The following is a 13619-nucleotide window of genomic DNA, read 5'->3' as shown; positions in this document are numbered from 1 at the left end:
ATATATATATACATATATTTATTTCCACAATGCCTTTTTCATAGCTATCATGTCATTAGGTTCACAAGTATCCTTAGTGGGATATGGTAGAGAGTACAGCCCTATTTTACAGCAAAGGAAACTTCAATGTTTAGGAACAACTTCAGGATCCCTTGACTGAAAAATATAAAGCAAATAGACTCAGGTCTTTGGATTCTTAGCTTAGGACTCTATCCCCGTACCGCACTATTTTCATAGCTCTAGAGTAGTCTTTCGGAGAAGGCAATGGCACCCCACTCCAGTACTCTTGCCTGGAAAATCCCATGGATGGAGGAGCCTGGTGGGCCACAGTCCATGGGGTCGTGAAGAGTTGGACACAACTGAGCGACTTCACTTTCACTTTTCACTTTCATGCATTGGAGAAGGAAATGACAACCCACTCCAGTGTTCTTGCCTGGAGAATCCCAGGGACGGGGGAGCCTGGTTGGCTGCCGTCTGTGGGGTCGCACAGAGTTGGACACGATTGAAGCAACTTAGCAGCAGCAGCAGCAGCAGCAGCAGCAGCAGAGTAGTCTTTTTCAGATATGTGGAGTGCTATTAGTTGTAGAATAAACACAGATTTTTTTCAGGAAGGCTAATTCAATAGCAGTAAACAGAGCAGTGTTCTTCTGTTCAGGATATCTAACTAATGTATTTCTATAGATGTCTTACTAATGTCCTCTTAGAAACTTACATTAGATCCAGAAAGGTATCAAGACATGCTTTTGAAAGATAGATAAATATTCACAAATACTGTGTTAAATGACAGAAGTAAGTCACAAAAGAGAATATACAATATGATTTCCCTTAGAGAAAATCCAAAAACAGGCAAATGAAGCTGAATGTTAGAAGTCAGGATAGCAATTGCCCCTTTGGGGAGTGTGGTTGAGAGTATTGAATTGACTTGGCTGCTAGTTTTACAGGTATTCCCTTGGGAATGTTTATTTATTCATTCATTCATTCATTTTTAAGTAAAATTTGTCTTAATGCCTTAGGTGGTAGTTTAAATGCTTTCAACTTGAAGAGCAGTTCTTAAGCGTTTATTATGATTATAAACTGCCATTTCTCAACAAAAGTCAATTACCCTTTTTTGTTGTTGTTCCTGAGTCTGTGGTAGGCTTCCCGGGTGGCCCTAGTGGTAAAGAACCCGCCTTCCGATGCAGGAGACATAAGAGAAGCAGGTTTGGTCCCTGGGTTGAGGAGATCCCCTGGAGGAGGGCATGACAACCCATTCCAGTATTCTTGCCTGAAAAAATCCCCATGGACAGATGAGCCTGGCAGGCTACAGCCCCTAGGGTCACAGAGTCAGACACAACTGAAGCAACTTAGCACGCATGAGCCTGTGGCAATTTTTTTCAGTTCTTGGCGTTTGTCACAGAACTAGCTGCTGGAGCCACGGTGAAGTTCATCATGAAATGCTTGCCAAAACAACTTTCTTGCTTACACTTTTTAAGATGTGAGGAAAGAAAGATATTGAAAAGGGTTCCCCAGTTAGGATATTCAGTTCAGTTCAGTCGTTCAATCGTGTCCGACTCTTTGCGACCCCATGAATCGCAGCACGCCAGGCCTCCCTGTCCATCACCAACTCCCGGAGTTCACTCAAACTCATGTCCATTGAGTCGGTGATGTCATCCAGCCATCTCATCCTCTGTCGTCCCTTCTCCTCCTGCCCCCAATCCCTCCCCAAATCAGGATCTTTTCCAATGAGTCAACTCTTCACATGAGGTGGCCAAAGTATTGGAGTTTCAGCTTCAGCATCAGTCCTTCCAATGAACACCCAGGACTGATCTCCTTTAGAATGGACTGGTTGGATCTCCTTGCAGTCCAAGGGACTCTCAAGAGTCTTCTCCAACACCACAGTTCAAAAGCATCAATTCTTCAGTGCTCAGCTTTCTTCACAGTCCAACTCTCACATCCATACATGACCACTGGAAAAACCATACCCTTGACTAGATGGACCTTTGTTGGCAAAGTAATATCTCTGCTTTTCAATATACTGTCTAAGTTGGTCATAACTTTCCTTCCAAGGAGCAAGCGTCTTTTAATTTCATGGCTGCAGTCACCATCTGCAGTGATTTTGGAGCCCCCAAAAATAAAGTCTGACACTGTTTCCACTGTTTCCCCATCTATTTCCCATGAAGTAATGGGACCAGATTCCATGATCTGCATTTTCTGAATGTTGAGCTTTAAGCCAACTTTTTCACCCTCCTCTTTCACTTTCATCAACAGGCTCTTTAGTTCCTCTTCACTTTCTGCCATAAGGGTGGTGTCATCTGCATATCTGAGGTTATTGATATTTCTCCCAATAATCTTAATTCTAGGTTGTGCTTCTTCCAGCCCAGGGTTTCTCATGATGTACTCTGCGTATAAGTTAAATAAGCAGGGTGACAGTATACAGCCTTGTATATTGTATATTGTACTCCTTTTCCTATTTGGAACCAGTCTGTTGTTTCATGTCCAGTCTTAGGATGTTAATGTGTATCAAAACAGACACTGCTAGAAATTTCCTCATGGGGCTATGATAGGCTCCAAGCAGAGCTTCAGTCAGCTTTTGATAATTTAACAATTTCACAGTTGATTTTTCTTTTTCTATGTAAATGATTTCCAAAGAGCATGGATAGTTGAACAACAATAGCTCTATCATTTTCAAACTTGAGATCAGAGCCTAAAGGAATTGAGATTGAAGCTAGAAATTACTTGGAGCAAAAAGAAATTTTAATAAAAATAGAGACTGATGGCCAAACCCATGATGTTTCTCTGAGCTTCTAATGTTAAACTAAATCCATAAGCTTTCTGATCACAGTAAATATAGAAAGAAACAGGAAGAACTTAAAAAATTTTGTGGGTCAGCAAAACCTTTTTCCAGTCCTCATGGCTTAGAGACTAAGGCCTTAGCAAATCATGTATATTATGAGTTACATGCAAGATGATGAGCGGTTCCCTTGTGAACCATTGCTTCTTGTTCCGAAATGTGACCAATTTTTTTTTTCTTTTGGCTTGCTTCAAATCAGTTTAATTTTTTTTAAATGTATTTTTAAATGTTTCTGCCAGCAATTACACACTATGGCTTCCTCTCAATTTTTCCCCTGCAGTGTTCTGTCTCTTCATCAGAAGAGGAAAGACTTACTTCCACCAGGAGACCTAAGACGCCAACGTCAAGTGACTGCTCTGACCTTCATACTCAAACCAACTGGACCAAGTCACTTCCCTTGCCAACACCGGAAGAGAAGATGCGGCAGCAAGCCCAAACAGTCCAGGCTGACGTGGTTCCTATTAACATAACTGGTATGCTTTGCTCTGTGGACAGGTTGCAAATATTCTGGAAGAATGACTATGGCTCTTTGTTTGGTATATGCTCTTAGCATGTCATTCATACAACAGAGGTAGATAGCTGTGGTCTGACTTCCTGCTCTTTGTTGAATGAAGGGAATACTAAAATGTATATGTGTGTGCATGTCAAATATCTATTCCTTTTAGATTTGTAGACTGTATCACCAAAGGTTGATGTCAGAGAATTCAGTGGTCCAGCCATTCAGCTAAAGGGTGGCATTTTTACACACAATTCAATTCTTTTAATTGAATTGCCTTTTTAAAATATTTTGGCTATATGGAAATATCTTCTAAATGTGATCTTGGGTGAGAAAAAATTAGGTTTACTTTCTAAAAGGCTGTTTTAACTCATTTATAAAAGTGAAAAAGAACACATTTAATATTTCTGAATGATTTTCTTACCTTCTTGTTTTCTCAAGTAGAAAAAGGGGGAAATTACTTGAAATAAAAATATGAAATATACATTTAAAAAAATCTAACAGGATAGTAAAATTATATCTTCATTTCCATAATTTGAATTCTATAATCATCAAATAAAAATCCATTCTTTCTAAATATAAAAAATTTAGAACATGTTAGACTGGCATATGAATATTAATTGCCAAATGTGAAATTCAAGTTCTTGCAGAGTATTATATTCAGGTTTTAATCATCTGTGATAATTAAGGTGACAAGGTATGTAAAGCTCAAAGACAGTATTTCACAAACATAGAGAACTGTTAATAAGTATCAAAATTTTCCTCCCCTGTCACTTCCATATCCTGCAGAGAAGATAGATCATTGATCTGGGGAGAGTAAAAAATGCAAAATAGACATGTTAAGAGTTGGTAGCTTCAGACATCAGACTGTGTTCAAGAGAAAACATTACCAGTAGTCATACTGATAATCAGCTCATACAAAATCTGGCTTATAAGGCCAGAACCTAAAAAAATCAGGTGATCAATAAGGATAAGTTTTCATAAAAAATTAGGATGAAAACTCATCATACCTTTGCTATGTTTCTGAGGCTACTGCTCTCGACTATTGTTAGAAAGTTTTTTTCCCTGGCATTGGTGATAGTTATTGATGAATTTTTTTAAACCTTACAAGATGTTTAAAAATTACATTTAAAACTCTGTTTTGAATTCCAGAGAAATTTAATTAGTACGTGAATTATTTTAAATTCCATGGACATTTTCCCACATTTACTGTACTTAAGCCTTGCAGGAATAGCATGGCCTTTTATTCCATTCTCTTTGCAAATAGCATTGATTTTTCTAAGTATGATTCACATTCACCAAATCATACTTTTAAAAGTATTTTTATATATAGTTGTATTTCAGAACAAAGTGTAATGTTTATATGGCTGTGTATTTTCTGTGAGAAAATGCATTACATTATTTGATTGATTAAAAGCCTCAGAATTAATATTGTAAGATTGTGCTATGAAATGTAACAATCCTTAATGGAATTCAGATAAAATGCATTATCGTGAAATTAGGAAATTTAAAGCAGAATAGATTTTCAGGAATAAAGAATAATTTACAGTGAAATACATTGGCACAACAGCAGACAGTGTCAGCCTCTGAACTTTATTCTCTCCTGTCTGATGAGTAAGTGGATATGAATTACATAAAGTTTAAAAGGAGGCCTTGAAAATGCCACACAGGAGAGGTGAATGACAATAAAGAAATGAGCAATACAAGTTAGGACAAAATGCAGTTTACTTTTGAGTGATTAACATTTTCAGAAATGTAGAAGGCAGATGCCTAATGACATATTTATTGATCCATTTTCTGGATCTGTGTGTTTACTATACACACATACATTTCATAAAGAAGTAGTTTTTCTGATATTCTGGTATAAAGAAGCATTAAATTTGTTTACTTTTAGTGGTTGAATTGACATAGATTATACAACTCCTGGCTCTTTAAATGATACATTTCCAAAGCACTAGAAGATAAAATGTAGCTTCCTGTAGGGCGTTGTCACTGCTCATTTATTTGGGTGAACATTGACCTTCTATTTGGTTTTCAGTACAGTTCAGCAGAGGAAAGAATGCCAATAAATATATTATTTCAAATGCAGAGAGATGCTTGCCAGGCAGAGAGGAAGAAGACATTAGTACAATGAGCTGCTGGCTTGAAAATTGATTTTCTCCCTTTAGTCACAGGCCTGTGTCCTGTGGGGGAACTCATCCTGTTCTAAGAGTTGAAGAGAAGAAAAATGTTTAAAATAAAATGTGCATATGAGTATGTTGCTTAATCTGCCATGTGGGATAGCAGCTCTTACACCTGAAAGATAAATAGAGTGAGTAAACATGCTGAAGCAGTTCTTACAAACTGCCTTTGGACTGATGTTTGAGCTAGCTAAATTGATTTCTAAGTAGTAACCCTGACGGACTACTGCCATTTTTCAATGAAAAGAAATAATTAAATCCCTCTCAATTCAGTAGACATTTACTGAATAACTACTTTGTGTCAGGCATCGAGCTGAATGCCACAGGCAATCCCAGGGTGCATGATCGTGTCCCCGCCCTTCAGAAATGTTTAGCCCAGTAGAGGAGACAGTCCTTTTAGGTCACGATGAAGGCTGGAGTCCTTTTAGGTCACAATGAAGGACGGAGCGTTTGGCACCAGTGGTGGTATATGTCTTAGACGTTCATCCTCGCAGTTTGTTTTTTCATTTCCTTGGAGCTTGGGTGGTTCATCTTTGTTTTTTTGTGTAGGAAGCAAACCTGGAGACTAAATGCAACTGTCTGTTGATATTTTGTCCATTCTTAATGATTTGAGCCAAGAACATGTTTTTCCTCTGCCACAGAAAACAAATGAACCAGTGAAGTCCTGACTGGCCTCTTATAGGCCGTATTTGCTATTGTACGTAGTAATGCATTTATCACAGTGATGGTGCCTTCTGGTGTTTCAGGGTTTTCTCTAAATCATTTCTGTTTTTTCTCCGTTAGGAACAAAGTTGAGAGCATTTTCAAATTTACAAGCCTTCATCTAAGTTTGTTGCTTTGTAGGTGAAATGTGTTTTGACCATTCCGATCTTTTATTCTCTATTTTGATTAGAACCATATTGGTTCTGTTCACAATGTATTCCTATTAAAATAGAAGATACATTGTTCACAGCATACCCACTTTTGAATGTGCGTCGGTGTTGTTAAAAAGAGTGAATAATTTTTAAACTTTTCTTATAATATGGAAGTATATATTTTGTATGTGTACATATGTATTTTTTAAATCTCTTTTTGAGGAGAAGAACTATTTAATAAGGTCAATGCTATAAAACTTCTCTTCAAATGTCAAGTAATTTAAAGCAGACCAAACAGTAGTTGATATGTTACTATTTTAGGCTATTCCATGGTGTGATAATCACACAACTTACACACTAGAAAGAAAAAACTTTGATGTGGCATTCTGGGTTTGATTTCAACATACCTGTAATGAATTTAGATCAACTTTTGAAAAGTGATTAAGAAACAGCGAGAAGCAGTTTAGCTTTAACAAACCGCAGAGCTACTGGGTCTCATTGTGATAAAAGTACTTTATCATTATAAGGCTTTTTCATTATCATTGTGTCTCACACCGTAGCAATTACCAGTCTATTCAAATTAAGAGCCTCCTTGACTGAAGAAAAGTCGTCACCTAGGAATTCCTGATTAAGTTATTTGTTTCATCACATCAGACAAGACAATACTTTGGTCTCTGGTGAGGACCAGATGAAGCAAATAAATTCATCTCCAGCTGATGTGAAGCGTGATTTTGGTGACCGAAGACTTTTGTGAAGTACTTCCAAAATAACCCATTTTTTAAATAACACAAAATCACTCCTCCGAAGAGTTATTCACCAGTTTGCATTTGCAAATGAGCTCAAGGTGCTTTCTTTGAATGGATATACACCCAGAAATTGGAAAACAGCCTTATGATGCTAATGTGCTTTCCTCCCTTTTTTGCCCTTCAGCATCCATTCATCATTGTATGACTGGCTAACATCATTATTAATACCTTCTTATCATTTTACAACAAGCTTCTGGAAGAAAGTGCATGGTGTCGGCTTGCTTGAAAATAACATTGCTTTGCTTGTTCTACTACTCTGCATTAGGGGAGAATTTCGATCGCCAGGCCAGCCTTCGGCGGTCTCTAATTTACACAGACACTCTGGTAAGACGACCGAAGAAAGTCAAAAGGAGAAAGACTATTACAGGAGTCCCTGACAGCATACAGAAGGAGCTAGGTATGGCTCATCAGAACTGTATTCTGTTGCCCATCATTGCTACTCACCATTACTACCCTAACCTTATCAGTGGTCTTTGTGAAATCAATACATTCTGATAGCCTTTTGGTACCCCAAAGGGTCAGCTTCTTTCCTGAACGAGGCACTGGGTACAAATCTTAACATCCCATGCAGGTGATTTGTTGAATTTTGATGACAAGGTAAGAAGAGGAGCTATATGAAAACTATTGACTGGGATGATAGAAATTAAACAGTTATGTCATCATCTCTGTGTATCTTCAACAGTGGGCACGCCCACGGTAAAATTCACTTTCAATTTAGAGCTTAAGTTTTCATGAAACCAAAAACTTATTCTAGGACTTCAGATTGTGCGTATGGACTTCATTAGTTATACTGACAATATTGGTGGCATTTTTTCATCCAACATCATTAGTAAATACCAGTAAAATTGAAAATAGTCATTTGTGTTGGATAATGCCTTACTGGTAGTTCTGGTGAAACAAATTCGTAGCTTTTTGATTTGGTATTTCTCAACATGTGGTTGAAAAACAGAAACCAAAAGTTCCTTTTGACTGGTGCAGAAGATGGTTCACTTCATTATTCACTCACCCATCTTGTTCCTGCTTATCTTTATATATGCTTTGGATAACGTTTTCTTTTCTTTCTGTATACATTGCCTCACCTGTTTTTTCATGGTCCAACAGGAATGTCTGCTGAGGCAGCAGGGACTTCAGTACCAGGCTGCTTCAGTTTGAATCCTGTCTCTGCCACTTACTTGCTGGGCAGCCTCAAGCTGGTTATTTCACCTCTCTGAGTCTACTTTTTCACTCAAAAAAAGTGTGGTTGCTGATGTTAATAGAACCTAATTCTTAGGGCTGTTTGAGGAGTTAATGAATTTATACAGGCAGAGCACGTGGTACCTGGTATCTGCCTGCCAGTGTAGGAGATGAGCATTCAACCCCTGAGTCAGGAATATCCCCTGGAGCAGGAAATGGCAAACCATTCCTGTATTCTTGCCTGGAAAACTCCATGGACAGAGGAGCCTGGTGGGCTACAATGTAATGGGGTCGCAAAGAGTTGGACACAACTGAGTGTGCACACACACACACTACTATTAATATATACGTATTAGCTGCTATTGTACTTATTGTACCAACTTAACACTACCTATCTTGAATCTTGCCTTTTTCTCTTTGGTCAACCTGTGGACTTCTTTGCTTATAATTATTCAACATGCAGAAAACTAAGATCATAGAATCTAGTCCCATCACTTCATGGCAAATAGATGGGGAAACAGTGGAAACAGTGACAGACTTTATTTTGGGGGGCTCCAAAATCACTGCAGATGGTGGCTGCAGCCATGAAATTAAAAGACACTTCCTCCTTGGAAGAAAAGTTATGACCAACCTAGACAACATATTAAAAAGCAGAGATATTACTTTGCCGACAAAAGTCTGTCAAGTCAAAGCTATGGTTTTCCCATGTAGTCATGTATGCTGCTAAGTCACTTCAGTCGTGTCGGACTCTGTGCAACCCCATAGGCGGCAGCCCACCAGGCTCCCCTCTCCCTGGGATTCTCCAGGCAAGAACACTGGAGTGGGTTGCCACTTCCTTCTACAATGCATGAAAGTGAAAAGTGAAAGTGAAGTTGCTCAGTCGTGTCCGACTCTTCGCAACCCCATGGATTGCAGCCCACCAGGCTCCTCTGCCCATGGCATTTTCCAGGCAAGAGTACTGAAGTGGGTTTCCATTGCCTTCTCCAGTAGTCATGTATGGATGTGACAATTGGATCATAAAGAAAGCTGAGCACCCAAGAGTTGATGCTTTTAAACTGTACTGTTTGAGAAGATTCTTGAAAGTCTCTTGGACTGCAAGGAAATCCAACCAGTCCATACTAAAGAAGATCAGTCCTGAATATTCATTGGAAGGACTGATGCTAAAGCTGAAATTCCAATACTTTGTCACCTGATGCAAAGAACTGACTCATTGAAAAGACCCGGATGCTGGGAAAGATTGAAGACAGGAGGAGAAGGGGACAAGAGAGGATGAGATGGTTAGAATGGCATCACCCACTCAATGGACATGAGTTTGAGTAAACTCCGGGAGTTGATGATGGACAGGGATGCCTGACATGCTACATTCCATGGGGTTGCAAAGAGTCAGACACAATTGAGCAACTGAACTGAACTGATATTTTTACTTTTATTTTCTATTGAGGGCTATACTCTAAAAACTCCAAATCATTACTTCTGAACTTTCCTATCAATGTTTTAGGCAAAATGAGTTTATCCTAGCAATGGTAGTATATGTTATAGCACGTCGAGGTAGTTTCAGCTTCTGGGTGTCACAGACATCATTCCTTTGTGCTTTTTTCCTGACACCCTGGCCCACATACATGCCTTGTCTTAGGGAGGGAAGGCTTATTCTTGTTTACCTGGCATTTTCTCTCTTTACTGCCGTCCAGTTCTACAGTATGTGTTCTCTGCCTTCCAGGCTGCAACTACAGAGGGATGAACAGTGATGCTTTTCACCTGACTAGGTGGCTTCAGTGGCCCAGATGACAGTGGGTGCTCATCTTCCCTCATAACACGGGGGTTTTATCATGAACAGAGGCCAGATTGCACCCACAGGATTTACGAAGGCTGCCTCTGGTTCATGCCCTCACATCACCTCCTTTAGTGGCCCAGGCCTCCTGTATCCCATTCTTTTATACCGTTTTTCTTTCTCTTTTAGGTGACAGGCAACTAATTTGAGAAAAAATAATGTGTACTGGTATGTCTAGCAGATATTAATGGGCTAATTCTTACAGTACTCAGGTAACATTTATATTTGACTGCTCTTTTAGGAGATGCCTTAACCTAAAAAAGTAACTTTACAGACAGCTCTTTGTAAGATAACAAGGTTGATGTTTCTGGGTAGGCTACATTTTAAGTGACTTTCCAGTCAAAATGAGTAGGTTTTGGATGGCTTTGTGCCCAGAGTATAAGAATAGTTTGGCCCAGATAAAGATAGACATACACGTAAATATTCAATATGAATTGTCTATCTATCTATCTGTCTATCTGATTTCTAGAGCCTCAAAGTTATGAACTTTTAACACTTTTTTTTTTTTAACTCAGCCAATCAGTATGGAGCCAGTAACTCATTTGCCTCTTTGACCTTACTAGAAGTAGCTGATCAGCTAGGTAAATCACACCTTCTGTAATTTTAATATTTTTAAAACTGGTGATAGAGTCTCTGAGGCCCTCATTCATTTCTCTTTTGCCCATAACAGGAACACCACTAATACTGAAGCAAAAAAAGCTTCCCGCACATCACCTGTGTGGTGAGCGTTGTCACATGAGAAACTTTTGGTGTCATTGCACAGTTGATGACATGACCTGGATCAGGGCTGGAGGTCAGCTGAGACAGCTGTATCTAAGTTAGAGCTGGGTTTTTTTTTAAAACAATTAGACAACCCCTCTAGTTTTATAGATAGGCCAGTTGGAAGGACTCGTGGTAGAGGAAGGGAAAGGAATATTTGAATACAGTGAAGTGAAGTGAAGTGAAAGTTGCTCAGTTGTGTCCGACTCTCTGTGGCCCCCTGGACTATGCAGTCTATGGAGTTCTCTAGGCTAGAATACTGGAGTGAGTAGTCTTTCCCTTCTCCAGGGCATCTTCCCACATTTAGCAAAAAAAAATTGGATTGTACCTTTCCTTTGCTTCATTCATTTGGGCAAGGGTTGACTTTGCCCTTTCTCCTAGTATTTTGTACTTATAAGGCCTCTGATTTGAGAGCTTTGTGCTATCTTACTAATTATTATCAAAAGTAGACGCTTCTTAAGAATTAGTCTTCCTTAGATATAAAGCATGGGGAAGAATGACTGAGTCAAATTAGACTTTAAAAGGATATGATTATCTGAAAAAAAGATATTCACTGGAAAAGATACAGCCTGTCCACAAAACACTGCCTAAATTGCTGGGACTTTCACTTTTAAAATCTAACCAGAGGTGCTCCTAGTATTAGAATTAATAGTGCTTAACTGTATGCAGCTTCTACTTAAAAATCTGTGGTGGACTCTTGAGATTGGTCAGCATATAAAGTTTTAAAATCAAGGTATGATAGTTTCTCTTTAAAGCATGTTTATGGTATGTGATTTGTTGCCTTCCATTTAAACAAAAGGACAAAGTGTCTTTTTCTTTACTCTCATCTTAAACATATATGGAATTGTATTTGAGCAACCTGTTATGAGATTCCATCTTTTAGAAACAGATAAGAAATATCAATAACCTCAGATATGCAGATGACACCACCCTTATGGCAGAAAGTGAAGAGGAACTAAAAAGCCTGTTGATGAAAGTGAAAGTGGAGAGTGGGAAAGTTGGCTTAAAGCTCAACATTCAGAAAACGAAGTTCATGGCATCCGGTCCCACCACTTCATGGGAAATAAATGGGGAAACAGTGGAAACAGTGTCAGACTTTATTTTTTGGTGGTCCAAAATCACTGCAGATGGTGACTGCAGCCATGAAATTAAAAGACGCTTGCTCCTTGGAAGGAAAGTTATGACCAACCTAGATAGCATATTCAAAAGCAGAGACATTACTTTGCCAACAAAGGTCCATCTAGTCAAGGGTATCGTTTTTCCAGTGGTCATGTGTGGATGTGAGAGTTGAACTGTGAAGAAGGCTGAGCCCTGAAGAATTGATGCTTTTGAACTATGGTGTTGGAGAAGATTCTTGAGAGTCCCTTGGACTGCAAGGAGATCCAACCAGTCTATTCTATAAAGCAGATCAGTCCTTGGTGTTCTTTGGAAGGAATGATGCTAAAGCTGAAACTCCAATACTTTGGCCACCTCATGCAAAGAGTTGACTCATTGGAAAAGACTCTGATGCTTGGAGGGATTGGGGGCAGGAGGAGAAGGGGATGATAGAGGATGAGATGGCTGGATGGCATCACCGACTCAATGGATGTGAGTCTGAGTGAACTCTGGGAGTTGGTGATGGACAGGGAGGTCTGACGTGCTGCAATTCATGGAGTTGCAAAGAGTCGGACACAACTGAGCAACTGAACTGGACTGAACTGAACTGTAGATTATTTTGTTCATATATAATTATGTTTGGCTACTGAATAGTCTGTGTTTTCCTGGAACTTATCCCAGTATGTTACTCTCCAAGCAGAAAAGGACTTATTTAAAGGAATCTCCTTCTGAATAATTTTTGTTGGTTGATATCGAGAGCATTACTTTAGGCCTGTCAAGACTTTTTTAAAAATTCATACATTAAGCCTTGAATCTAGCTTGTAGATTTCTATCATTATTTTTATTACATGTGTCTTTTTAAAAGTTGGATAGATCTTATAGTATTATAAGTTAAAAAAATGTGTAATTATTTTAAATAATTTAAGCTTTCATATTTATTTAAATTAAAATCAGGTAAATCTCATCAAGATTTTTAGCAGCAGCTGAGTGGACTATATTTGTAGTTCTATTTTTGTAATTTTTGCTACTTAAGATAGCATTCATCTGTGTCCTGTAATAATGTCACACTTTTTGTACTGTGAAAATATTGAAGTATCTGTTTCAGGAATAGAATTTCAGTGGTCCCTATAATAAATAATATATGGGTTGTTTTGTATATATATTTTAGAGGTCTTTAGAAAAACATTTGATTTAAAAATTGTTTTGAACTGTAAGTGGTGAAGAAATGGCTATAGTCCCATTTTCAGAAGCATAGAATTCACATGCAACATTGTTACCTGAAAGAATCAGGATTTTGTTTATGACCTTTAAACACATTTAAAAATTGACCACTGACCTCATGTAAAAGCTAATACAAATTTGAAAGAAAAAGATCTGAAAATCCATATCAGAATGAAATAAGGTGTGCTGAATGTTTGGATTGAACTGGTGCAAACTGATCCAGTCCTCCAAGTCAACCCTCCAGCTTCTAAAAGGACTTCCCAGGTGGTGCTCGTGGGAAAGAAGCCCCTTGCCATTGCAGGAGATGTAAGAGAACTGGGTTCGATCCCTGGGTTGGGAAGATCCCCTGGAAGAGGGCATAGCAGCCCCCTCCAGTA

General features: G+C 38.7%; 1 protein-coding gene across 7 annotated transcripts in view; it reads left to right on the top strand.

Moving 5' to 3' along the window:
• The window catches only part of NHSL1 (NHS like 1), a 257453-nt gene that overhangs the window by 231148 nt on the left and 12686 nt on the right, over positions 1 to 13619 (top strand). For 4 of the 7 annotated variants that reach the window (XM_027551683.1, XM_027551688.1, XM_027551687.1 and 1 more), the window contains exons 4-5: positions 3111 to 3303; positions 7432 to 7563. In XM_027551683.1, coding sequence (XP_027407484.1) covers positions 3111 to 3303; positions 7432 to 7563 — 325 coding nt within the window. The remainder of the gene's footprint in view (positions 1 to 3110; positions 3304 to 7431; positions 7564 to 13619) is intronic. The other 3 variants (XM_027551685.1, XM_027551689.1, XM_027551684.1) reach the window with 1 other exon arrangement.

The sequence above is a fragment of the Bos indicus x Bos taurus genome, chromosome 9 (assembly GCF_003369695.1).
Source record: "Bos indicus x Bos taurus breed Angus x Brahman F1 hybrid chromosome 9, Bos_hybrid_MaternalHap_v2.0, whole genome shotgun sequence".
Lineage (NCBI taxonomy): Eukaryota > Metazoa > Chordata > Mammalia > Artiodactyla > Bovidae > Bos > Bos indicus x Bos taurus.
This window is presented reverse-complemented; position numbering and strand designations above follow the sequence as displayed.